At 36.2% G+C, this 27,411-nt stretch overlaps 1 protein-coding gene across 2 annotated transcripts in view; it reads left to right on the plus strand.

Moving 5' to 3' along the window:
* Positions 1–27,411, plus strand: part of COMMD10 (COMM domain containing 10) — a 101,578-nt gene that overhangs the window by 55,592 nt on the left and 18,575 nt on the right. The window contains exon 6 of one of the 2 annotated variants that reach the window (XM_064736358.1): positions 6,463–6,608. The exons of the other annotated variant lie outside the window; for it this stretch is intronic. Coding sequence (XP_064592428.1) covers positions 6,463–6,498 — 36 coding nt within the window. The 3' untranslated portion in view covers positions 6,499–6,608. Of the gene's footprint in view, positions 1–6,462; positions 6,609–27,411 lie in introns of those variants that run through there. 2 annotated transcript variants of the gene reach the window in all.

The following is a 27,411-nucleotide window of genomic DNA, read 5'->3' on the forward strand; positions in this document are numbered from 1 at the left end:
TACCAATATATATTGGTAACTAGAAATACATTTCAGTGAAGTTGTGGAAATAGAGCATTTAGAGTTGAGATGTAAAAATAGGTTATAATTGGAGGGTTATGTGGTTTTTGGCTAAATCTAAATGTAATTAATTGTAAATCTAATATGCAGATAAAAGAAGTCCTTATACAGACGATTTAATTAGTCTAGTGGCAATGTATTCTTTTTCAGATAAGTGTTACAGATATACTTGAGTATGCATTCTGGACTGACCATATGGTTAAAGTATTTGTTAGTATTTTATATATTTAAACACTTTGTACTTGTAGGCACTGTTAAACATTCCTATATAAACATTTTTTGTGTAAATGTAGATGGGAAAAAAAAAAAGACTAGCTTCCAAGTTGCTCACTAAATTATTGACAATTATCTAGCTATGTGCTACTTGCTGATCCTGCATTGAACTGTAAAGTACGTGCCATGATTATTGCCTGCCATTAGGCTGGAGCTGCTAGCAGTGATGTAATTTCATCTTTGCGTTGTGGAATCGGATGCAACTACTTACCTAAATTGAGGGGGTTTTTTTCTCAGTATAGTTGAAAAGAGCTCCTGGTTTGATTGCAGGAAAGTACCTACATTCTAACAGTTTATTTTCCTGCAGTAAATTGAAAGTTTCTGTGTTAGTTACTTGAATCTGACCACACTCATGTGGCGTCTTTATGGAGCTTGTGTCACCCAACCCATGATTTGCAGAAGCACTGCTCTGGTACTTCTTGCTTCCTGGCTTTTTAAAGTATTCTTCATATCAATATGAAGAATTTGCTTTAAACCTTCAAGTCTTTAAAAACTGCTTCCAAATTTTAAGTTGTCTCTACGTTATTCATGAATAAGGTAAATTACTTTGTCCATTGCCTGTATTTGACACTGGAATAAGAGAAACAGTGGGGATTTTTTATGGTTATAATTTGTTTCTCTTTCCCCTTTTTTCACTTCTCACTACAAAAATATTGGCAAACTATCTCTTAGAGAGCACCAGCAGCCTTCTATTCTTAAGTACAGCTCTAAATTAATTAATGTACTGCCAAAATGGAGTCGAGGTTGAAGGATAGTAGACTGACTATCAGCAGAAGGTGTGAATGGTCTAATGGTGAAAGAGACTTACCATTTTTACCACTCATTTGTCCTGTATTTTGTGATTTTATCTGTGACATTTGTCACCGCACTTGGTATATTTTTTATAGCATGATAGCAAATGTTCAATAACCTGATCTGCGGTGTTTAGGCTCACTCTTACCAGTTTTCAGTTTAGAAAAATCAACTTTTAGTTTTGCAGTATTGGATTTCTTTGCTGCTATACCTTCATCCACATATACAACACATATACATAAGAAGTAAAGCTTAGTCTGTTATAATCCAGATTCATCATTATTTGCAAACCAGTAGGAACCAGACATTGTGCTTGGCCAAAATCACTTATGAAACTCAAAGTCCTTTCTCACCATGTTAATTTGATCTTGTATAAATGTCACCAAAACAAATGACAAAGTAAAATGCCACATGCAAGATGCACATATATGAAAAACTGCTGCAAATAACACTGTCTGCAGTTTTTTCACCACAGATGCTCAGCCTTGAGAGTCAGTGCACTTGTTTGAAGTGTTGCTGTTTGTGAGAAGGAAGATTGAGCTGTCATTTCATTGAATATCTAATTGTGGATTGATGGGGGAGCAGTCTGTAGAATTGATGCATGTTTCATAAATGATCCTGAGTTAATTACTTGTACAGTGTTGTGAAGTTTAAGGCTGCAGATTCAGGCACAGACGTTAGAGGGTATGTCTGTGTAACATTCTTTGATTACAGGACAATGTGCTGTTTTTTCATAGCATTTCTCTCTTTTTAGAAGGTGTATAATGATGTGTAGACAAAAGTATCAGGACAAAGAATAACAGTCGTGAGATAAAGAAGTTGGGATATTCCTTGAGAATTCTTGGAAAAGCTAAATGAGTGCTTGCCAAAAATTAGTTAAGTGAATTTAAAAGCGCAGTCTGAGGCAGACAACTCCATAGAAAATTTTAGCCCAAGAATTGTTTCAGCCATGTTGCAAAAACTCTCCTTGAAAAATCCCAAAATCCTATGTATATTCTTATGCAAACTGAGATTGGATGAAGTAGTGTAGTGTATATGAAGACATTAGATAGCTTGAATGTATGTGCATAGTCTTAAAGAGAGTTGACTTATTTCTTTTAAAGGTCAGTACATCTGTAGTAATTTTTAATGAATTCCTCATACTTTGGAAATTTATTTTGTGTGTAAGGCCTTAAATCTTTAGTTAAAATGAAAATGTCTTACATGTTGCTCCACTTCTCCTAAATTTACTCTGTGTTACTCTGACCATTTTTATGTCAGTTAATATCTTAATACATCTACTAAAGGAATTACCTTTGCACAGATGGCAGTAAGTGGTTGATTTTATCTGAAAATCAAAACAAAACGCTCTCTCCATCTAAAGTATATATAGCTGACTTTTAAGTTCAGCTGTCTTTTTGGAAACTTTTTTTATCAGTTTTTTATCAGTTTTTTATAATTTTTTACAGTTTTTTATCCATTTTTATTGTGTTTTATTTATACCTTTTTCAAGATTTACTAGTAAAATAAAATCTGCAGTCTAACAATGAATATCATTCCTAGACAAAAAAAATTCAGTTTTTTGAATCACCAAACCCTAGGGACAAAGGCAGGGAAATATGAAAAATTAAATGAACTTTCTCTGTTCTCAATGCAAACTCAGCAAGCTTTCTGCCCCTTAAATGACACTGAGCTGTGTACACCGCAAGGCAAAAGCTTTCTTGCACAAATTTTAGGATACTTCTCCAAGACTTACTGTAATTTGACAAAATATGCAGTTTAGAGAGAGAAGCTGTTACTTGTTGGGAACAATACAGCCTATTCTGCTGAGATTTGGTTGCTTGTAGCTATTGACTAAATTTGAAGCACTTCTAAATTTGTTCACAAGAAGTTTCAGAAATATTTACGTGCTATTTTTATTACTCCAGACATGTTTTTTTAAAAGGCACAAGACAGTTAGAAACTGGGGTCATGTTTTATTTTATCCTATTTTTGAAAAGGAAGGACTTTTAAAAAATCGAATTGGTTTTTTTTTTTGCCTACAAAAAAGGAGTGCTAAGCACTAAACAGGGTCGCAAGTTTTGTAAACTTGACTTAGTAGACAAGAGATTTTAGTTTGCATTGTGATTTATGGAATCTGGGATTTTAATGTGGTAGTTGTGGACTAAGCATTTTGAATACAACTCTAGAATGGATTTGAAGCTGATAGTGATAAAATATTGCCTGTTATTAAAGCACTTAATAGACATTTCTTAACAGATATGCACCTATAAATATAGTTGCCTTTCATTTTTTATTTCATAACTATTGCATCATTCATTTTTATGGCTTTTATGTGACAATAAATTGCAAAAAGTTTATCACTGAAGTCAAATCTTCCTCTAAAACTCTCTCTGCACATTTTAAGATAATTTAATCTTTGTTCTTGTAACATGCATTTTGAAATACTTTTTTGACTGCACCATTTGTTACATTATTTAAAAAAATACGAATTTTAATAAAAAGTGAAAATCTCTCCCTCCAGAATTGAAACCCCAAATAAATTGCAGCTAGCGTTTTATACAGAACAGAATTAGTGATTCCTTTATAATGTGTGCATTAGCATTTTCTGACATTGCCCTGTCTTTATTTAGGATTTGAGACGAGTGCTTACAGTTAAATTGCCTGACATTACTTATCATAATTTTGCAATTATATTGCACTGATAGAAGTACCTAAAATATAAGTTGGCTGACTAAACACAATACAAGTTTATACTGTTGGATTAAAAAAGCCCAGGCTTTCTTAAATGTCTGATGGAATTTCTAGTAATGTCTGACTGCTGTGGTCTCATTGATGTAAGTGGACAGCTCTTACATGTCTAGAGGCACTGTTTAGATGTTTAAATCACTTACAACAGAGTGTCTAAATTGGATGGTAATGTAGACTAAAAATGAAACAATTTCAGCTGCTAGACAGTGGGACAAAGACGTTATAGGAGAGAGAGCAAAACATGTAGGGACGTGCCTAGGTAGAGGAGTATTACAGGAGAGCAAAAAACAGAAGCTAAGTCAATGAAGAAGTAGCTCAGCTGGATTGCAAATTGTATGGTGATTTGATAGAAATCCAAGTTATATTTTTTATCTCTTAAGTTCTGATTTATGCAGTCCATTGTGCTTACAGTATCTTGGTCCTGGGTAGTTTTACAAAACATTATCTTTAGACTTCCTTCATTATACAGTTATAACCAGAAATTGCAAAACCAGGATTTTCTTTCTAGGAGCAGAGATTACTTTGCTTAGGAGAAAATGCTGTATACCAGAAAGACACAACACTTGCTGTTCAAGAAATAGTGAAAATGCAAGACAGCTCTTCAACTTTCACTCAGTTACAACTAGAAAAGCCTTTAAAATATTTTTTAATTTTTAATTCTGTAGTGAATTTTTTTTGTGGCCTGTGTACGATGTGTGGGAAACCCAATTGTGAACAAATGCCTGGTTAGCATGTTTATTTTATGATCAGTTCATACATTGCACCATCCTATACTTGCAAGATGGGCTGCATAATAAGCTCAGATGGTTATTATGGTGTTGGAATGATCTTGATGTTAAAAAACAGTCTGTGAAGACAACTGCTTGTGGTGCTGCTTTTTCACTGTGTTTTGTTGGAATGTAAAAGAAATGTATTGTTCAATTGTTTTCTTTCACTATGTAGTTACAACAGTATAGTTTATTCTTCTTTCTTTTAGCTACTGGTCATTCATTTAATCAAATGCAGCCTGAAATTATGATACATATGAAAGTGTATACTGATTTGGGGAAGATTAATTTTTCATAATGACTCAATTCTTCATAAGGCATATTAATAAATATTTTCTAATTTATTAATTTATTCAGCAAACCTTTATTTATTCAGCTGAATCCTTACTTTATTCAGCAAACTTTTATTTACTGTTCCCTTATGGCAGATCCAGATTTTGAGTGAGGTTGGGAGTGACCAAACTTGTTGAACACGCAGATCAAGCTATTTTTGACAGTGTAAAACCTTGAACAGGAAGTTTGAACTGTTTGTTCTCCAAAATCCCTTTCATCTTCACCCACTCTCTGAATCTGGAAAGGCTTCTTGAATTGCCTGTGTAGATGGAAGAGTGTAAGTGTGGAGATGCAAAACAGGATCCTGCTCAATATTGCTGGATTTGCATTGATTCTTCCTTACTGCAGAAAGTTAGCTGTTTTTCCAGATACAGGAGTAGCTGGCTGCACGTGTTTTGGGTGCCACATTTAATGGTGTGGCCTGAAGTGCAAAGCAACAAGACATGGTCTTTGGACTGCATGTAAAAGTACTAATGTTAACTGTCCAAGTTGTTCTAGAAGCTACTTCACATTTGCACACTTCTCTCAGTGAAATGGAGAAAGTGGCAGGTAGGAAGTAATTGCTGAAGAACAAAAGCAAATTAATGGGAATTCCTGTTTATCCTTTCCCTGTAAATAGTTCTTAACTTTTATTTGCATATCCCAATGGCAGAGATTTTTAGGTTTCTTCTATACATTCTACTGGGGCAAATTTTCTTTCTAGCTCTATGGATGTTAACATTAACTCTCTCTGACTGCAGTTTGGCCTGTTTATTAGTTTTGCCATGAAAAAGACCATGGAACACAGATCTCTCTTGTAACAGTCTTCTGAATGTATCAAATTCTGAAATATATGCCCTTCATAAATTCTTTTGTTATAAACAGATTATTTTTCAGTGTTTTAGTTCATTGTATTCTCTGAATGTTACTTCATGCTGGTGCTTTTCCCTGAATTCATTTCAGTTTGTGCTCATTTGATGTGAAATAACTGAAATCTGACACAGCTCATGCTTTTTCTTCTTCAAAGAAAAATCCCTAAACAAAAAACCTCTGTGTCTTGTATGCAGCAGTTCTCTTAAAGCACTAGAGAGGGCAGCATCCTCCCACTGTTTATTCAGTTTGTGGTCTGAAGTAGGTTCAGGATCCTTTTCTACAGAAAGGGGTCACCTCTGAACATTTCAGCATTAAATTTCTTTCAGTAATGGTGGCATGGTTCCTTTGTTGGCAATGGCTTTGTTTTCTGTTTTCTCCAAATCTGGAACCAATTTTTGTTCTGTAGTAAAAGAAAAGGAAAGGGAGCTATCTGCATTTGAAACACTTGATTATCAGAGTTCTGAGAGGTTGATTGCTTTTTTTGCGTTTTTCTTCCTGTTTGCACTCTTCTCCATCCCCCTTACCCCTACCTCCCAAAATCTGTCACACTGAAAAAGAGATTAAAGAGGAGCATTAAAGACTCTGTAGAATCTGACTGCAGAGGTCACTCTTCTATAGAGAAAACAATCTAAGACGGTTTTTTTTTTTTCCCAAGGAGAAAATGAAAAAGTTTCAGGAAAGAAGACCGTAATGCAAATCTTTCCATTGGAAAGTCTCTGAAAAGAACAAAAGCTGGCTTAGGAAGATCAGAGAATTCTTCATTCATTTTGATGGGAGCAAGCATGACTCTTTACTCTTGGGGCCAGAGCTTATGGAGAAGAATACAGCTTTTTTTTTTTTTTTTTTTTTTTCTAGGAACATTTGAATCTATTCCTTGGGTTTTATTTCATATTCCATTTCCCAAAGGAACATATGAAGAAGAATGAATATAACTACATGTAACTCTACCATTCTAAATCATCATTAAAAAAAATAATAATTCCAGAGCATCTAGTATTTTCTGCATCCTGTGCAGGTCTTGTCCACTGTGACTAAATGATGCTCTATGTCAGGAAAAAATAAAAGTGATGAAATGTTTGCGTGTTATGTGGATACTGCATGAAGGAGGGAAAAAGCATGGAGGGTGGAAATTGTTTGTGTAATTATCTTGTCTGGATTACACTTCAAATATACTGTAAGTCTAAAGCAAAAACAGTGATAGAGATTTGTTAGTCACAGTAAAATTAATATGCAATTGATTTCACTTGTGTGTGGCACTGTATTAACTTTACAAGATGTTTTTCCATGGAGAAATGATATTCATGGAGCCGTGGTTACAAGGCACATGTCATTTTTAGCCGCTCATGTTTGTGCCAGTCAAATGTCTGAGACATGTCAGTGTAAATATTATTCTCAGTCCTCTTCAGAAACTTCTCTTGAAAAAAATCACTTCAGCATCCTTTGTAGGTGGGTAAGGCACACTGTTAAGTACAGGTTAACTTAGTCTGGATAAAACTGAAATGTGATTGTATTTGGAGTTTTCGTTACAATTACAATAAGATGCTACATTGCCTGATAGTTATCATGTTGCCTTGTCTGTGGCCATGAGCACAGGATTGTGTCAGGATATAAAATTGCTCGTTTTTTTACTGGAAAAAAATCCCGCAATACCATCCTTTTACTGAAAAATCAAATAGCCTTATTTTTTTTCCCCTTTTACAAATTCTTTGAATTTCCTATCCTTTAAAGCTCATTATCTAGCTTTAATCACTTTAGACACTATTATTGAGGGGAGGATAAAAAAAACAATGGCATTGTTATATGAATAAAATTGTATTAAGAATAAGGATGGTATTTATCGCAAAAATAAACTCAGTTACTGGAAATTCTTCCTCCACCCCTCAAGCTTTTGTTGACATGCAAAACAGATTTTAAGTAAGTAAATGAATTAAAATATAAAGCAAGCAAACAAACTGACATATGCCTCTGGCCCACTTATAGTTTCAAATGACTTCTGAAATTTGAGATTGAATTCACTTTTTTTCCCAGAAAATATCTAGGTATGCTGGTTTATAACTTATAATTTATCATTTGTAACAGCTGCTAGGTAGTGAATTTTCATAAGCCCTGAATGCCGTGAATAGTGCAATTGTGATTTTTTGAAGGTTAATAAGAGGTGTTATTCTCTACAATCTTCCATATTCTTTCATTAAAAGCAATGAAAACACTGGCCTGAAAGACCATATGAAACATTGAAAACAGTGGTGAATACACATATCCACATCCACATGCTACTATTTTGCATGTTTAATTTGCACAATGGAGTCTCACTAGTCTATCTCTCAGAGCAGTGTCTGTTTTAAAAATCAGATCTTTGTCTTTTTAATTCTTGACTCTCTTTTATTATGCATTGCTGTTGGACATCCCATCAGGATGGAGTTAAACACTTCCGTGACAAAGCTGAAGACAAATATCTTTCTTAAGTATATTTAATGGTAAATATTTATGGACCAAACTTTCTCAACAGTGTAGGCTAATTCTGAAACAGACTATAATTTCCACTTTTGGAATCATCAGTGCTCCATTGTTTAGGGAGGTTTCTTTTTCTGTTTTCCATGAGTCTTTGGATTCTACGCGTTTGTCTTCAAAATAACTGAAGAACAGCATTGTTCTGAATTCCTCTTTTTCAACTGGAGTCCATTGTCACATCTTAAGCTGTGGTTCTGCTGTCACAAGAGCTTTTATTGCTGTTTCTGAAAACACAGAGCTCCTGTAGTAAATCAGTAAAGCCCAGCCTGGTGCCTCGGGAGGGGCTGTCACACCCGATGCTGCTGCCTGTTGCTGCGGGCACCGGGGTTATCGTGACCTTGCTGTTTATTGTGCCAAGGCCAGCCAGCTGAATGCTGCTGCTGCACGAGGAGGAGTTGGCTGCTGCTGGCAAGCAGGAATGCTTCCTCTCATCGTCAGAGGTTGCTGTCACGGTCCCTTGTGTCTCTTCCTTTAGAAGCACGTAGATTAAATACTCTGCTGGTAATAAACCCCCGCAGAAGCTGCATAGATTTCTGTTGATTATTAGTAATTATGTTGCAAAGATTTTTTACCCCTTTCAGAAGCAAGGTCAAATATGCTTCTTTTTAGAATTGCTGAGTTTTATAATTCAGAATGTATATGGTAGTCCCAATAATGGAATGATTCATGTGGCAGCTCAGACCTTTGGTTTCTGGAAATTATTTGCATTACCAGCTACTGTGAGCACAAGTGTGAGAGAAAGAGTAATATGATTATTGCAGAGCAGGAAAATATACGCAGGAATTGGAGAGACAGGAATGGCTGAGAGAGTCCACAAGGTTATTATCCAAATCTTGGTCTTAAAGTTTGTATTTCTTCACAGAAACTGACAGCAAAGAGATTTCATATGAGTTTCTATTATGACAGCTGCTGCACTTGTGGTTTCATTTTGTGAAGCATTGCTATTTTGAACAATACTTCATATTTTAATTCTGCAAGTTTTACTCAACAGTGGATATTTAAGGAGTTGTTCAGCTTTTCGTATGAACGGTGCCGTTCCTAGAGGAAAAGTGTTGGCTGGTATATCAACACTGTATGTATTTCTCCTGCTGATTAATTAGATCTAAAATAGTTCAGATGTTGAAATAGCACTGCTCATTACTAATGGATACCTGTACTGACACCTAGTCTGAAAGGGAATCTGCTGGAATCTTTGGCATATATTTAGGGGTTACTGAGTAGACCTCTCTAACCTTTTCCCATTTTCTATGTTTAAAATATTAAAAGCTCATATTTTAAAATTCATTACCAAAGTCAGGTTTTTCCTCCTGTCCCCAGTTATTCAATTCCTGTAATTTTTGTTACTGTTATGCTGCTTTTGTAATCAGATTCAAGAGTTACTAAATCATATAGTGAAATAAGATCTTTTCATCTTAGAGGATACTAGCATAGCATTTAATTGTTTTCATAGTAAAATAATATGCTCTAATAATTAAGGCCATGGTACTTCAGTATATTTACTGCTGCAACTGGTATGGCTATGTGTTTGAATATTTATGTTGATTGTATGAATCTATTTTGGCAGATAAATACTTTGTCATATAAATACTTAAGCACAAATACGGGCTGGGCAGAGGATGGGTTGAAAGCAGGCCAGAGATGAAGGATTTGGGAGTGCTGGTGGATGAGAAGCTGGATGCAGTCCAGAAAACCAACTGTGTCCTGAGCTGCATCAAAATCAATGTGGTCAGCAGGGCAAGAGAGGGGATTCTGTCCCTCTGCTCTGCTCTGCTCTGGTGAGACCCCACCTGCTTCCAGTGCTGCATCCAGCTCTGGGGTCCCCGGTTTAGGAAGGACAGGGAATTGTTGGAGTGAGTGCAGAGGAAGGTCACAAAAATTGTCATAGGGTTTGGAGCAGCTCTCCTATGAAGAAAGGCTGGGAAAGCTGGGGTTGTTCAGCCTGAAAAAGAGCAGGCTCCAGGGAGACTTTATTGTAGCCTTCCAATACCCAAAAAGGGCCTATCAGAAGGCCAAAGAAGGACTTTTGACATGGCATGTAGAGATGGGACAAGTGGGGAATGGTATTAAATGGAATGAGAATAGATTTATGTAAGATATTATTAAGACAATTCCGTAGTGTGAGGGTGATGAGGCGCTAGCACAGGCGGATGCCCCGTCTCTGGAGATGTTCAGGGTCAGGTTGGGTGGGGCTTTGAGCAGCCTGGGCTGGTGGGGGAGTTCCTTCCCATGGCAGGGGACATGGAACTAGATGATCCTCATGGTCCCTTCCAGGCCGTACCATTTTAGGATTTGATATTGAAAACAAAGTGTCATCTAAGGGGAGAAATTAAGAGGTGTAGAATGAAACTGAAAGACATCTGGAGCTGTGTGATTCTTCTATGCAGTTTTATTGTACTTGGGTGTTTTACTTTTGCTGTAGCAGCTAAGTTTTTGACCAGAATCTATCTCTGAGAACAATGAGCTTTTTTTTTATTTGGTCTCTTTTCAAAGTCTTCTCTCCTTATTTTTGTGTGTAAGAATTATCTTTCATCCTAAGACTTTTCTGTAATGCTTCCTCCGACATTTAAAGAGCAATTTTATTCCTTAATTGCCATTGTATTGCAATCCTATGCAAGCCAGGCTACTTTTGTTGCTAGTGTAAAAAAGCTTCCCATTCTCAGAAATTCCTAGCATCCTTTTCCTGTTGTTCTGCCAACTTGAATCATATTATTTGTAAATGGATCACTGGATTTGCCTATCTCAGTTCTGATGAGGTCTTACTGGTACCCTGTGCTGTGGTTTCCAGAGTTTTCCAGCAATTTTATGGCTGGGTTCCTGTTCTTGTCCTGTACTTTACAAGGTAGTAAACCTTGTGTCATCTGTGCAGTCAATGTTTGTGTTCTCATCCCCTAGCAATCGGAACCTCTTATTTTTTTCCTTCCAATTTTGGAAAAAAGGGCAGAGGTATCAAACATAATTTCTTCCCTGCTAATCTTGAGAGCAGGATGTAGAGTGTTCTGTAAATCCTTGACTACATGAAAAGGTACAGAGTGATTTTACATACCATCGGGCAAAGAGAGCCCATGCAAGAAAGAGAAATCATAAATGCCTCATTTTACCTGGGCCACACAAGTATGTGTGCACACAGGTGCATAGCCTATTGAGGACCACACTTAGCAGTTATCAGTTTGTTAACTTTCCAAGTTTTGTTTTGTTTTCTTTACTTAATTACATATTCAGCGATATGTAAGATCTGTTTCCTTTCATTGCCATACAAGTTCTCAGAGTTTTTGGTTGTTTTCCTGGTATGTTTTAAAAAAATGCCAAGGTCTTGCCTTTCAACTCCTGAAATATTCAATAAGATTTCACTGTTGTTCTTATATGTTATTGTGTGGGAGCTCTTATCCAACAGACCATTTCCATGTGGTAAAAGTGGCACCTGTGATACTTCTTTTCCTTTCAGGGGACTACTCAGATATTTGGAAATTATCAGATTTATCTATTCTGTTGCATTGGAGCAACTGGAGTCAGAAGATAAGAATTACTGCATCTGCCTCAAAATTGCATGGGGGATTTATGTTTGTATTTTCTTAAAGAAGGTTGATTGATTCATCACTTCAGTTGAGTACTGAGAAAAATGACAGATGCTTTCTGGGTTGTTAGGTTTTGTTTTGCTTGTGGTTTTGTTTTGATTTGTTGGATGGTTCTTTTTGGTTTTTTTTTTGTACTCTTGTTGGTACGCCATGTTGGATGGTGAGATTACTTTCATGCCTGAAAGCAAGGTAGTCTTGGATGCTAAATACGTATGCTTCAGAGCACTCTAGGGTCACTTGAATGGTTAGTTTAAACAAATGACAATATTAAATAGATACATACTTTGATAAAAGTGCAAGTGTTGGAGTATTGAAATGTGTAGTCAATATACTGCAGCAACAGAAACTGCATCTGTTGAGTTCTTGTACATTTTGTCACCTTTTAAAATGTTCTTCTGAAAAGATGGATTTGCTATATTTTCAGAAAAAATTGTCTTGGAGTAACATCTCTCTTGATAAAATTCTAATTGTGTGTGAGTCTATATTGACTTGTTGGAGACGTACAGAAGCTGAGTTCTCTCTGAGATTACTGATTAAGTGAACAGTTTTAGGTGACTGTTGTTGTTGAGGGTTTTTTTCATCTGTAGTAAATGGATCAGTATGTAAAGTCCACTTGAAATACATTGAAAAAGCAGTCTAAATAAAGAACTCAAGCTATTTAACCGAAATGTGATTGAAACTCATTACTTCAAGTATAGACAAAGGAAGTTGGTTTTGGTCTCAGGAAAACAGGCTGTATGTGAGGCTGGCAATTTTACGGAAGTGACATTTGTGAACAATAGTGTTACAAGAACTCTTCTTACAAGATAAAGACATGTTAGCACATATGTATCTCATGGATATCATAATGTTTAGGGAATGCTTAAGCATAAGTGTACAATCAGGGTTTCAGATCTGCTGTACCATCTTACTGAGAGGAAATTGGACAACAAATATAGTCCAGTTATTTTAGTTTTAAAAATATATCCAATGTCCTCTGAATTGTTTACTTCTTTTATTCTTAGCATTTCTTTGTATTCTTTATTCTTGGCAGTTTGTGTATTGACATGACATTATGGATAAAAAGAGCTGGATTGTTAAGAAACAAAAATTTACCTTTATGAAACTTATGTTCCGAAATAAAGTCTTTCTTTAATATCCATAAAACTCAAGATCACTTTTTCACCTAATTACTAGCACTTAAATTAGCTTTCATTGTGCACATCAACATGCTGTAGGTCCCATGATTCTCATGTTGTTTTTGTTTTATTTAAGTCTGAACAGAGGGTAGAGGGCAATTCAACTTTATGGGGCAATCTTAAAGAAGCTGAAGCAGACTGAGTAGATGAAGTACTTGTTCTTGAAAAGGATGCCTCTCTAGTTTTGAAGATAAAAGATACAACAGAGTGCAAATCCAAAGAAACTTAACCTGTGTGGAATGAATGATTGTTGTCTGTTATCATTTAACATTTCTATGGACACTGACTACCCTTCTAAGAACGTTTTATGAGAAGTGCTGCAAGTAATGTGATAAAATGAAAATGGAGAGCCAAGAAATGCTACTTTTAGTGCCCCTTGCCTAAGTGTGAAAAAAAATTCTGTTTCTGAATTCCTTTGGAGTCCCCACTGTGGTTCCCCCAAGTAGCTGGAGAGGTGCATGGCTGATGGCAAGAGTCTTTGGCTGCAATCTGGCTTCCAAGGAAAGCATCCAAGTTCATGGGATAAAGCAGTAGGAGCAGTATTTAATAAATACAGTGCTGTTCCTGCCCCAGCAAGCCTGAGTGTCCAGTTCTGTGAGATTCTTTACTCTTTCTTAGCCACCCAGCAGCTCTCAAGCCTCCACTGAGTAAACTCAGGCTCTGGGATTTTCATCTTCCTCTAAGTCATATGTTGCTTTATGGTGCTATAAGTGATGAATCAAATCTTCTTGATGGAAGCTTTTTAATAAAGGTGAATTTTAAAGTGCTACTGACATGCTGAAATGTAGTGACCAAATCTGAGAATTGGGTAAGACACACTAATACAGAAATGTAGCCAGGATAGTAGGGATGGTCCTAAAAAGACAACTTTACTTAAGCAGTTGCTACTGTGAAGTAAAACAAAAGTTTGTGGGAGCAGAAAAATTTCTCTGTATTGAGTGGGAGAATAAGGCAGTGAGAAAACTAATGAACATTTCCTTAATGAATTGCATTTTGATGGAAGGTTTTGCATTTGTGTAATGTGTCTTATGTGACTAACAAAAGGACAGATCTTCACAAGAGGTGAGGTTTGGTGGGTGCCATTGTGTGTAATCCTTTTCTAGAATTGCGCCCCTTAGGCTGACCTGGTGGAGTACTGCCTTCCCTAATGCCATATAATGGTAATTATTAAAGTTTTCTGGAAACTGTATTAAAAAAATTATCATTTGGATGAAAGTGCCATATGTTACAGGAATTATTCTTTCTTAAGTATGCTCATTTGAAAGTTCAAGGATGCTGTATCCTGCTAAGCCACTGGTGTTTCTATTTTCAGTACTTTGTGTGCTGCTTGAGTCATATTGATTTCAAAATACTTTTATAGTGTACAAAACAGGAAGAATGTAATAGCCTCATACGGCAACTGAGATGTTGGTGGCTTTTTTCCCCCTAATTAAAGTATTTATTAAAATTGCAACAGGAATTGCTCAATGTAACAAGAACCTGCATTTTCTTTGTTTGCAACCCAAGCTACTGCTTGAACTCATTCCAGCTGTTTCTTGTTATTGTTCAAGTGGAAGCATTATCTGCTGTGGAAGAAAAGTAAGGGATATACTTTCTTTTAATGTCTTTTCTAAATGTAGGAACATGCAATTTTGCAGGTCAGAAGCGGGGAAGTCTAACAATACCAAATTACCGATGAAATAATAATTTTCCTTGTGTCTGTTTTATCATTGTTTGATCTATTTATTTGAATGTCATTATCATAATTAATATTGTGTAACACCAACTTGCTGTAATTAGGGTACTTTTTGTTTCCCTTACCCTGAATATTCTAAAATACACAAATTCTATCCACACAATGGATAGAATTTCATTTGTGAAATAGTGTTGGCAGTTCACATTTACATGTGGGTTTTGCTTTGTTTTGTTTTAGTGAGAATGCTTGCACTATTTTTACTTCTAAAGTAAGCTGCGAAATGTAGGAATAGTGTTAGTGTTTTCTGCTTCTAATATCTATGGGTACCAAATACTTGCCCTTTCTTCAGGCAGAAAGAAAATCCCTAGAGCACCTGCTTGGTTCCTCTCAGGAGGTTTTAAGTTCTGGGATTTGATGGTTCCACATAGCTGGTCATGTCCTATGAGTGATCAACAGTCTGCCAGATTTCCTGCACAGACATTAACAAGTCTGGTGGAAATCATCCGGTAGGATTTATTTTTGTGCTCTTAAGAGTCTTGATTCATTTTTTTCCCCTCATACACGCTTGTGATTTCTCTGAAGGGCAGGGACAAATACCAGAGCCTGAAGCCATCACCATCAATGTGCACCTCCGTCCTGGAACAGAGAAAGCTTGCCTTTTGCTGTTGCATGATCCCCATACTGGGAGGGAAAGGTGGGTTCCCATGGGATGCTAAGTGTTTTGGCTAACAGCATTTTAACAACTGTGCACTCAGCCTCTGGTTTCCACATACAATTCATACCCTGAGTCACATGTGGCTAGACACGTCTGTTGCATCTGAGGAAGAGCATCTGAAGTCATTGCCTGTTATAAGCTTAGGTCCCACATAAGATAGCCTTTATTATTACTGATGGAATTCTTGGTTTAAAGAAGGAAGATATCAGTGATAATGTTACATTTGTCAATATAAAGGCTTCCCAAATCTGAGGAGTGGAGGGTAGTTTGGACCTTCTCCAAAACTTGAGGAGGTGACTGGGTAATTTCTGTAGCTGCTTGTGAACTGTAACAATGGCAGCTTAAACAGAGAAAAATTACAGGATAATTTTGAGCATGGGTAAGTCTTAAACATTTTGCCCCAAAGTGCATAATGAACTTGTAAGAGCAGAATATCAAGTCCAGATTTCATAAGGCATAAGCCTTGCCTTTATCCATCTTCCTCTTGTACTGCTGATCCCTGCTCTTTTACAATCTTTTAAATACAGCCTTTTTGCAAGCTGGTCCTTTGCTGTTCTTACATCCTCTGCTTTTCACTTCTCCATACCTTTACTAAGATCTCTCTTTCTGGGAGAATACCTCAAGAGTGTGAACCAGGCTGTGCTGAACAGCAGAGAAATGGGAGGATGATGTAAGGGCAAAGAAAAGGGTAATTAGAGCATTCTGTATTCAGAAGTATCTCTTCAAAGAATTCACATAAATGGAAAGAAGGATTAGGCCTCTGAATTAAGGGTCTGCCAGGAAATCTGTTGCTTTGAAGACCAAGGAAATAAATGAATAAAAGCTTCACTAACATGGGGTTAAGATTATTCATTGGTGCTCTGTAGTTTTTGAGGATGTAGAGAATAGCTAATACAAAGACTCTAGAAACCAGAAAGTGCATGATTTAATGTGTTCGGCTTCCACTACAGGATTTTAATTCTGAATTTTTGGAATCATGCCTTGCTATATCTTTACATGCTCTCCACAGCCTCTGCAGGTGCTCTAACAGCTCTGGGCACAAAACACCTAGGCTCTTTGCCTGGCAAAATTTGGATTTTAAATAGGTATGGTAAGTAGGGGCTTTTCCCAGCACTGAGATTACTCTTCACAAATTATACCCGACTTGCCTGGGGTTTCATTCTGAGATGCTCCTTTCATTTACCCATTGCTATACTTTCAGGACTCATTGTCATATATGCCAGTAGGCTATTAGTAATTCCATGACACGGAGGCATTTTTGTTCATCTCTAGGGAACTTTTCCCACACAATCAATTCAGTTCAGCCCTGAAAGGAGGCATTCTTGATTCCTTGGGATAAATATATACTCTTTTCAAATCACAAGATGCAGCTCCTCCGGGCTGCTCTCACTAACAACTCCACTGGTTGCCACACTGAGTGTTAACATAGTGAATGCAGCTGGAGTGTTTGCAAATATGTGCTGGAATGCAAATGTGTGAATACAGCATAAACAATAACACATTGTTCTAGTTCATTCACATTTCTATTCATGTATCTTGTCGCAATTTTCAGGCCCCTGAGAACCATCATCTAGTCTGGCCCCTTGGCTATCCTTTCTGTATGGATTTCTCAGACAGTGGCTTTCTTCAGAAGTTCATCCTCGCGCTCCAAAGAAATGAAAAGATGGACAACCTCTACTAATTGCAGAGGTTTTCCTATCCATGGACACTTGTCACTGAGCCATTCCAAGAGACTGTTGGCAGCTCCCTGACTTTGTAACCAAGATCCCCTTGCTGAGGTGATAATTACATTATTTTTCATGGCCTAAGGCACAGTCTAAAAGCATCTGAAGCACCAGTGGCACATTTGAACGGCAGTAACTAAGTTGGTGAAAATTCGAGACATGCAGAGTTAAAGTGCTTTTTTGTCATATTTCTTACCATCTTAACTTTGCATATGCAAATGTGGATAAGAGCACTAGGCCTCTTAAAATACAATAAAACTTTTAGGCCAGGTTTAAGATTGCTGAAGTTCTCTTGCTTTATTTCTGTGTACATGGCTCGGCTAGTCCACACAGGCTGTAATTCATATGAAGAGGAGTTAGCACATGAGTTGCCTTAAGGGGAGATCGTAAGAGGAGCCAGCCGAGAAAAAATACTTTTGTTGAACATGAGTTTTGAGTACTCACTAACACCAAAACGTAACAAGGGTTTTCATATTAACTTCTGGACTGTGTTTTCTTAGAGTCTTGGCTATGCTCTTTCTCTGTTAATTTTCTGTATGTGATTGAGCTGTGTTTTGGGAGAGCCATAGTCTCTAAAGCCTTAACACTTTGTATTAATTTATCCATGATACTTTGCTGGCTTATTATGAGAATACCGCTTGCCAATGCTCTCTATTAACTTTCATAGTTATCCTTGCAAACAGTAATTGATCTTTTGCTGAATTTAAATATCCTTCTTCAAAGGCATGCTGGGAGATTTTTTTTCTGTGGCTGAGTGATAATCTTTATTATATTTACAACTTTTAACAAAGCTCTGGTTTCTCAGCTAATTAAATTGTGCAGGGTTTCTTTCTTTTTTCTTTTAATAGAAATGCTTTCATCTTCACTGCTTTTTTACCTCTTGAGATATTTTTAAAATTAAAATTATAATATGAAAAAGCCACAAGACATATGTTATCCAGTCTTGGTTTAGACATTTGTAATGGATTCTTGAGCCTCAAGTGAGAATATATCAAGAAAAGTTTAATTTACTTAACCAGAATGATGAAGGAAGTTTGTTCATTTTGACACAATAGTAGTCACATTTTAATAGAATCAATTCATGATGTGTTGATCATGCATTAAGATTGTATTAATTTCCACTTCTTCTATTTGCTGTATTTCAAATACAACTTTTAAAAATTAGTTGTTGAGGGGTCCTACATCATACTTCTATTCTTTTATCCTGCATATATGCTGCAATATAGGTTGCATTAGTAGAACTTACTTTATTTGGAATAGTGTCTGAAAATCTATAGTAGCATGTATGTGTTTCAGAATGCATATTTTCATATAGACTCGTATATTTTTACTTTCCTTTTAAAACATTGCAATGTTCATTACTGTCAAACCCGGTTAAGTCAGTAAAAGTTTTTTTCAAATTTGGTCTGGGAAGAAAAAGTAATTAAAAGTAAAACATAATATATTTTTTCTGGATCAGGAAACTATTTCTTGGTGCAAATGTGAGTTCTGTCTCACTAGCGTCAGTATTCTTTTATCAGTTTTACATGGATTCAACTAAATCTAAATGCCTTCTTCAAAAGAAATCAAAGTCTTTTAATTAATAGTCTTTAGGGCCTTTCCAGTATTCTGTCCTCAGAGTTGTAAAGTGGAAGGTTTTGATTGGGGCTTTGTAATAAAGAAAATTAATTTTGTCTTTATCTTACAACCTATTTTATCCATGACATACTGAGTAATGCCATTTTGTTCTGCTGATATGTGAAGTATTCTAGAACTTTCTTGTGTGGAGTAATTTGGCTTTGTTAAACTAAATATTTTGAACATGTGAGTATGTGCTTTGTTCTCCTTGATGTTCTGTGTTTTGAGAGGTTCAGCAACTAAGGCATACATGGACTTCACAAAGTAGAGACAGTTTTTTTCAGACTCTTCCATGCTGGGTGGGGCATCAAGATTTTGATTTAAGCATTTGGAGTGCTTTAATCTCGAGGGTTAAATTTTGGGGTTTTTTTAAATGAATTTTTACATGAGGTGGATATACAGTAAAAGGATGGTAGTATTCCCTTTCTGGAAGCTGCATTTGAGAAATCTAGTGGAAAGATGGGAGCTTTATAAATTGGAGCCAAGACTGCTTATGTTGGGAATGGGGGAATAAGATTTTTCTGGTGAGCTGCATTACTAAGGGATAGCGAAAGGTTGTGTCATATGAAAGAAAGGGTGCCAGAAGTTGGAGGCTTTTTATATTTGAGTGAAAGTATATTATGAGGGCTAGGCTGCAGATAAAAAAGAAGAGACCCACTTTTGAAATGCTTGAAATAAGTTTCTTTTCACCATCATGTTCCAGGTAAGCATGCTTGCTAAGGACAATGACCCCTGCGGTCATTGTCCGAAACGAAAGTGTATTGTAATTAGAGATGCAGTAGGGGCTTTGGGCTCTACAGTTAGTAGCTATAAATGTGCTTTTCCTGATCACAGGACAGTGATAAAGTGTAAAAGCTGCTCACACTTTCCTTACAGAGCAAGTTCTTTTATAACTAGCTAGAATTTATTCTTCTGCAGCGCTGAATGGGCCTCTGAGTAACCTGATCTAGTTGGAGATTAGTCTGTGCTAATTTGCAGGGGCTTGGACTAGATGATGCTTAAAACTCCCTTCCAGCACAGACCATTTCATAATTCTATGATTTCTTCCTATCAATAAGGCTAGAATTGAAAATATTTTAAAATCAAACCCAACCAGTCTGACTACAGTATATAAATTTCATCCAAAAGAAGCCTGGAATTCCATTTTCAGCATCTGTAGAGTGTAGGGTGGGAGAAGAAAGGAAGGGACCACTGCAGCTTGGTTGTTTTTGTTATTCTGGATGGTTAATACATGAAGACTGTGTTATGATGCAGGCTGTGCATAGGCTGTTGAGGACAGAATGTATGACTTGTGGGATAAGCAAGTGTGCCTGGTCTCAGGCCCTGATTGTACTTTGCAGCATGTGTGGAGAGTGTACTGTCTCAGTATGAACATGTGTGATGCCTTAGTAGTTGTGTTTTCTGTTTGTTGTGTTTTCTCAGAGAAAGAAAAAAGCCTTTTACCATTTTTACACTCTTTATTCAGGAATATTTTGACAGAAAATGTAGTCTCTGATCTGCTGTCACCTAGGCAGTGTACTGGAATGTTCTCACAGACTTTATGGATTTAGACGTAAAGGAACTGAAGCTGAGGGAGACTTTGAATTTTATCACTGCAAAAATATTCAGCAGTTTTTAGCCAGTGTACTCTTTTGAGCTGCTTTGCTCAATTTGATAAATTATTCACAGATGACTGCAAATTCTAGCCAAATTGCTTATTTAAATGCATCATTACTGGACACCTCACCAGCTTCTCATCCATTTTCAGCACAGTGTACTTCTACTTTATTTCAAAGCTTATTTTGCTCAAGAAACCACTCCGTTTTTCCTGATTTAATGGCTTTGCTCAGAAACTTACGATTTTACTACTCTTTTTAAGAGTAGTATTGCAACAGATACAATGCTTGACTGTAAGTTTTTTTAATGCTTATTTGGACCAGATTATATGAAATGTGTAAAGTAATCTGTTATTTAATTAACAGTTGTTTATTCGATTTTACCATTCAGATTTGGTTGGTATATATTTCATACAGAATGGGTCAGGATTTCTGGATCCAAGATGTCATGGTATATGTAGTCTTTGCTATTCAAATGTTTTAGCTGAAATATGAGTGAAAACAGCCTGTGTCCAAATCCAGATTTTAAGGGGTAGACTAGTTCTCTTGGATGATACCACAAATGTGGTTAAATCAGTAGCCTTTCAGACTACAAAATTAAATCCCAGTGAAGGGGCAAGGGAAAGAAAAGATTAATTAGTTGCATTTTCTTTTATGTTGTTTTTATATAATTTGAAACCCCACCAGCAACACAAATGAAAACCAGATACTTACTGCTTTTTGTCCTTTGCAACAAAAAGCTGTTGCCTTTATCGAGCAGGCCAAGGCTGTAATAACTACAAAGTCTTCCCACACGTAACAGTAGGTGTGGGAAAGTCCTGTACAGATAGGGATCTTGGTTTCTTGCAAAGGAACTTATCAGTTGCCAAGATTACCCTGATGGCTTTGTAGGCTGCGCAGTGTGACAGACTAGCAGGGGTTTGGCCAGCCGCCACCCAGAAGCACTGGCAGCCCTGAGGATCCAGCTGTCCGCCAGACAAACCATTGGCCAGAGCTTCCAGCAGGTCTGGGAGCTGCTGCCCTCAGCAGCACCTGGAGGCTCAGAAACACAGTGTCTTCACTGTCCACAAGCCAGGGCTGACATTGGTCTGGAAATCCCAGCCTTTGGCAGTGTCAGTATTCTTTGCTCTGCAGCAGCCCTCTGGACAGATTGGTAGAAAAGATGGGAACCCTTGTGTCCTTCCCAGTCTTCAGGCCCAGGGAAGCAGACAGAAGAGCAGGCATGTTTCTAGCTAGTGTTTTGTTAGAATTTGAATTCTTTTCAGGGATATGTCAAAATCAGCATTTTCTATCTGAAAGTTACTATACTGAAACTTTCTTAACTGGCTATATTGAAACCTTAAATTCTTTCAGCCTGAACAAGAAAAAAAAAATTAGGAGGTTGGAAGTGGTGATATCTTGCATGTGTGTGTCTATAGTAATACTGTTTATGAAGTCAGGGCAGAAAACGAAAATATCCAGAAGAGAGAAGGATTTGTTTGTTTTCCATGAAGGAGCTTGAAACAATATAAAATGTTCTGCAGTTAATTTAGAAATTTTTTTGAAATTTGAGAGAGGAAAAAGATATTGGGCATAAGAAAGAGGTTGTAAAAAATTATTAATTTTTCTTGCACTTTAATTCTGATTTATCCTGTAACAGATCACAATCAATGGTTTGCAAGGGAGCGTGCCACCCAAGTTTCACTATATTTAATACTTAAAACCTCAAAACATTCTTGTGCTTGTATTCCTATTCTTGAGCATTTGTTCAACTTCTAAGCTCCTGGTTTAGTTTTTTAAAACTACAGAGCTTAATAGCAAACATTTGATCTCAATTAAATATTTTTATTTTAATTACTAGCATACCAGAGAAGGGGAGAACAGTTTGTCCTGTTTCCAGATACATTTTACAGCTTGATGAGACTTAGCAGCAATCAGAGCATGATCAATGTGCATGTTCCTGACTGAATTTTTACAAAGATTACCTTGAGCACAATTGTTATCTTTGTGTAATATTAATTAAACAATATATCCCAAAGTACATCAAGAGTGAACAAATAAAAACCCAGGTGGATTGCTGTTCTCATTAGATTATCTTCTTATTTTGCTTCCCTTGTCTGCCTAGAATTGATATTTCTATTTGGAAATGCTAGATCTTAAAGTGGATGTTTTGAAAAGTTACTGGTGTTAATGTGGCAGAGTGGATTTATCATTTAGAGAAGGAAGGATAGCTGAGAGGAGGCAGGGAAAGCAGGTTGCCAGAAGCCCCTTTTCTGTTGTGTTTCATTCTTGTGTCTCTCTGCAAATGCAGCACTTTAGTACTAGGACTGTAATACTACATCATCCATTCTCCTGAGATTATGGTAGTTATGCAAACATCCACATTTAGCAGTAGGGTAAATTTTAATTTAGAATGAAGGACAATGTTGAAATGTCAGTTTCAGAAAAGTAAAAATAATAACAAAAGAAAATTTTGTCAATCTTTCACCACTAACTGCTTGTAAAGACTGACCATTTCAAGACATGTTCAGATTTTTTAAACTTTGTGGTATTCTCACATGCTGGAACAGCTCCTTACTTCTGTATCAAATCTATAATGTATATTTTACACATATTGTCTCTTTTTTATCCCCTGTTCTTAACAGAGAGATCCTTGAAAGTAGCATGTAAAGATAGGGATTGTCTTTAGTGGCTTTATATTGTGGTAGCTATTGACTTGTGCTGAGAAACACTGCTCTTTTTCAAATATTTCTAATGAAAAGCATAATCTCCCTCTTCTTTTTCACCATCAAAAAATAAGTTATCCAGACATGATCCTATACTATGGCTTCTATGAACCACTTAGCTTGAATTTGCATAGTCTTTTATTAAATTTTTCTTAGTTCTCATGGTCTCTGATGTGTGAATTTACGATTTATTCTATATTTGTCCATACAGATATACACTTGACAAGGAATTTGCTTGCTTTGTCCTTGTTTTGTTTATAGTTCATCTTTCTTCTAAATAAAAACCCCTAATGATGCAAAGGATACCAATACATGTTACTTTTTTTACAAATTTGCTTTTAGAAATCAGAATGTGCCTCAAACATATCCTCATTTTTCAAAACAATTTTTGAGGAATGGGAAACTTTTCTTACTATTTGAGGGAATGTTCATTAAAAACATTAAACTTGTTTTCACTCAAGTGCAGATTGTTTACTTATATACAATTATTGAAGTGTGACAGGATCCTTCTACAAAATCTCCTAAATTCAGCTTTGTAGTTTAAATGTTCTTTTTGTACCCATTAGCTGAATGAAAGCACAAGAAGAAAATTAAAATTAGTTTCTGTTGTGTATCTGAAAAAAGCATCAGAAGACTGCATTTAATGACAAATTTAAATAAAGAAAGCTTCAGGGTATGTTGGTGCAGAAGCAATTGGCTGTAGGAGATGAGATGATATGAAAACAGATAGGAAGATTCGAGATTTTCAATTTGGACAAGAGCTGACTGAGAATGTTTCTTTCTGTTGTGTGGAAATCAGTTATATGATAGTGGCAAAATTAAATATTCTGCATGTGTTCATTTAGCTACAGATTGGCCCTTTCGGGACTTATCTCAAATGCAGGAGTAAAACAAACTGCTTCTGAGAGTTTTGAACACTTTCTTTCCTCTGTACCCAAGAGAATTAAAGGGAAAAAGAAGTAAAACATGAATCAATTAACTCCTTTTTCAGTTATTTTACAAAACAATACAGATTGCAGGGAATGAATCATTTGACGATATTTCGCTTCTTAAAATTTTCATGAAAGAGATTATTCTCTGAAGTAACCTGCTGTGCCTGCTTCACAGTGACAATATACAATATTCCCTGAAGCTATTTCTGACATCACTGAGTCTAGCATGGTTTAGGATGTTTGATGGAAAATTTGGTGTGGGAGAGAAGCTGGTTAAAGTACCCAGTATCTCATGGATGGTACACAAAACTGAGGGTCGGGGCAGAGTGGACTTTTATCTTACTAGCTGTCACATATACTGAAACAAAGTAAACAAATGTACTGACAATCTGATATGCTATTCTGTCACTTCACAGTGGTAGAAAGCCTGCTTCTGAGATTTTGTAGGTGTGACAAAGTTAAGGTACATGTTGCTATTGATGATGTGCTGTTTGTAGAACTCAAAGCTTTATGTCATGTTGGGTCATATTAGCAACAGCATTGCAATCAATGGGCAGAGACTAAGGTATGTGGGTGGGCTGCTTCTGTGTTTTGAGCTTCATGATTTTAAGGTTCAGTGGAGGCTTGTGGCACTAGTTGATCTTAGCTGTCAATGTCCAGTGGATTTTTGGTTTATTTTTAATGTGGCTTAATATTTAGCATGCTTTGAGAAACTAATATTCTGTTATACCGCTGAATTTACTTTGCTGTAATAAATTTAGTGGTATAGATATCTTCTGATGTAGGGTGCATCACTCTTTAGATGAGAATTTAAGAATCTGGAGTTAAAATCTGCCATTATTTCACTGCTCTCATTAGATTGTTCTGTCATATATCACCTTTGTAAGTTCTCTCATCTTCATTATAGAATTAATTCAGATTTGTTCCCCATTACTTTAATGGGAAGACTCTTCCAGACTTATCTGTCACAGTATTTGGGAATCTTCATTTCAATTTGAAGTGAATATTTGCCTAATTTATGTTCATTTGTTTTCATTCCAATGTTCTTTTTCCCTCTTCTTTCTCTTTGTTGTATTTATGCCCTGTAATAAACGTAAGGAATTTATATTGTGAAAGAATTTGAGGAAGCTGAGGTAAACTCTCTTCAAGTATCTCAATAATTAATTACTTCTAAGTTTCTTCCTGCCTTTATACTGGTGACTCTTCTCTATATTTAGTGGCGTAGCATTATACCACTGACATGGTTTTGAATGCAAAGTTTTCAGTACTCCTTAGGATCTGTATTCCCTTTCTCTTTCTAGATGTCCTGTACATTTCATGCTTGATGATGTAGAATATTATGTATATTATTTCCTGCATATATTGGTGCTAGATTTGCTAAACTTTCTAAATATTCAAACTAGCTCTTGCAATATAATTTTGATGTGATATTCTGTGCAGCATTTTATTTTCCAGCTATGATTATGTCAGTGTCATCAGCACAGATTGCTTTTGTTCAGTTCCTTTTATTTGGATGGACCTCAGAAAAGTATCTATCATGTATGACCTCTGCAGATGCACTGTGAAATCATAAGCTGTCCAAATGTGGAGCTGCTTTTTGTTGCACAAGTGCCAGTAAATTTACAGAGTTATCAAATACTGAGCTACTTCTCTACAGAAGGACCGAGGCACTAATGTGCATTCAACAAGTTCTTTGTTTTCTTCATTGCTGTAAAGACAAAGATCAAAAAACCATGTTGTTAACTGGGAAAACTGGCTAAATGAAGAACAGAGATGGTCTCTGCAGCCTGTATTTGAGATTCTTACAAAGGGAGCTGAGGAGACACAGCAAGATCTTCAGCTAGAATTGTACTGCTGTTGTGCTGAATTTTATAAGCATAACAGGCTTGATCAGAAATTAATTTAAATAACTGTTAGGCTAATCTTAACAATTGCTTAGGTGTAGATACTGTTCCTGAAAAATGCTGTGACACATACTATGAGAGAGAAAATCACTTTCAGCATCTTTAAATATTTCCCTATATGTAGAGTACATGTCTTGTAGACTTTCTTTTCTTTGTTATGTTTAATTTCTCTGCTTTCCTGCAGAACACGAACCATTGAGTGTTATTTTATGACTCAAGATTAATCAAATCATTTTAGTAAATTATGGCTTTACAGTGTTCTTGTCTTTTTCCCCCCTTGTATTATGAGAATAATAAGCTTGCTTATTGTTTACTTCTGTAAAAAAGTAGTGAGCATATGTGTCTATTAAAAACTGTAGTGTTAATTAGAGTTATGCTAATACAATCGCCTACAGAAATCACGGAATTCTGTTAAAGGTGATGAAAATATTTCTTTCTTCTTATTAGAAGTTTTAAGCAGAAGCCTTGGTGAAAGACCTCACACTCTTATGGTGGAGAGAAAGATATTACCTTAGAAAGTAAATAAATGGTTTAAATGTTGACATATGTGAATGCTACAATTTTATTCTTAGTTAGCTTACAGTAAACTCCAACTAAGGCTGAGAAATTTGAAGGGTCTACCCATATGTCCTTTAGATAAAATTTTAGCTGCTTAGGTCCTAAAACAAAGAATCAAACAAACAAACAAAAGAAACCCCAACAACAAACAAAAAACCCCCAATCCAGTAGTAATAAAGTGTTCTTGATTGCTGTAAAAACACAAAGAAATGTAATGGGTACTAATGCTCTAAAAAGTATTTCCTATGCTATAAAGGGTATTTGGGATTAAATACTTTTCAAGAAATATGAATTCTTTTACTTACTAAATTCAGACAAGTTGTTGCTTTACTATTGAAACCGTCTGAAATCTTGGTAGAAGGGGGGAAATCTGCTGCACGTTCAGTTTTGGGGTGGCTTGTGCTTCTTACCAGGCGGCTGCATACCAGCTTTGCAGTGGCTTTAAGTGGCTAAGCTATTATGGGAATGTAACCTCATTCTTCTGCCTAAAAGTCCTTGTGGATTTGAAAAGTTGACTCACATTACTCAGTTTGCTCCTTATGTATAAAAGTATGTCAGCTGAACTCTCCTGAACTGTGCTGCTTTAACCAGCTGCTTATGCATAGAAATCAGCTGTCTTTTAACATAAGCTGATAAACAGTTGACAACTATAGCAAGTCATTATCAGATTTGTCTGGGTGGAAATCCTTTTTTACATTAATGTGCTGTCACGTAAAGCTGTATGAAATCTTGAAGCATATTTAGACATGTTTAGGCATAGCCTAATGTTTAGCAGCAGGCTAGGAATTTCTGCGGTGAGCAGCAGACTACGTTTTAAAGAAATAAAGGGAGTGAGTAGATGAATTGAAGTGATAGCCTTGCATAGGGGCATTGCACAAGGAAGAAAAAATATTTTACCATCTAGAGAAGCAATAGATCCTT

The sequence above is a fragment of the Zonotrichia leucophrys genome, chromosome Z (genome assembly GCF_028769735.1).
Source record: "Zonotrichia leucophrys gambelii isolate GWCS_2022_RI chromosome Z, RI_Zleu_2.0, whole genome shotgun sequence".
Lineage (NCBI taxonomy): Eukaryota > Metazoa > Chordata > Aves > Passeriformes > Passerellidae > Zonotrichia > Zonotrichia leucophrys.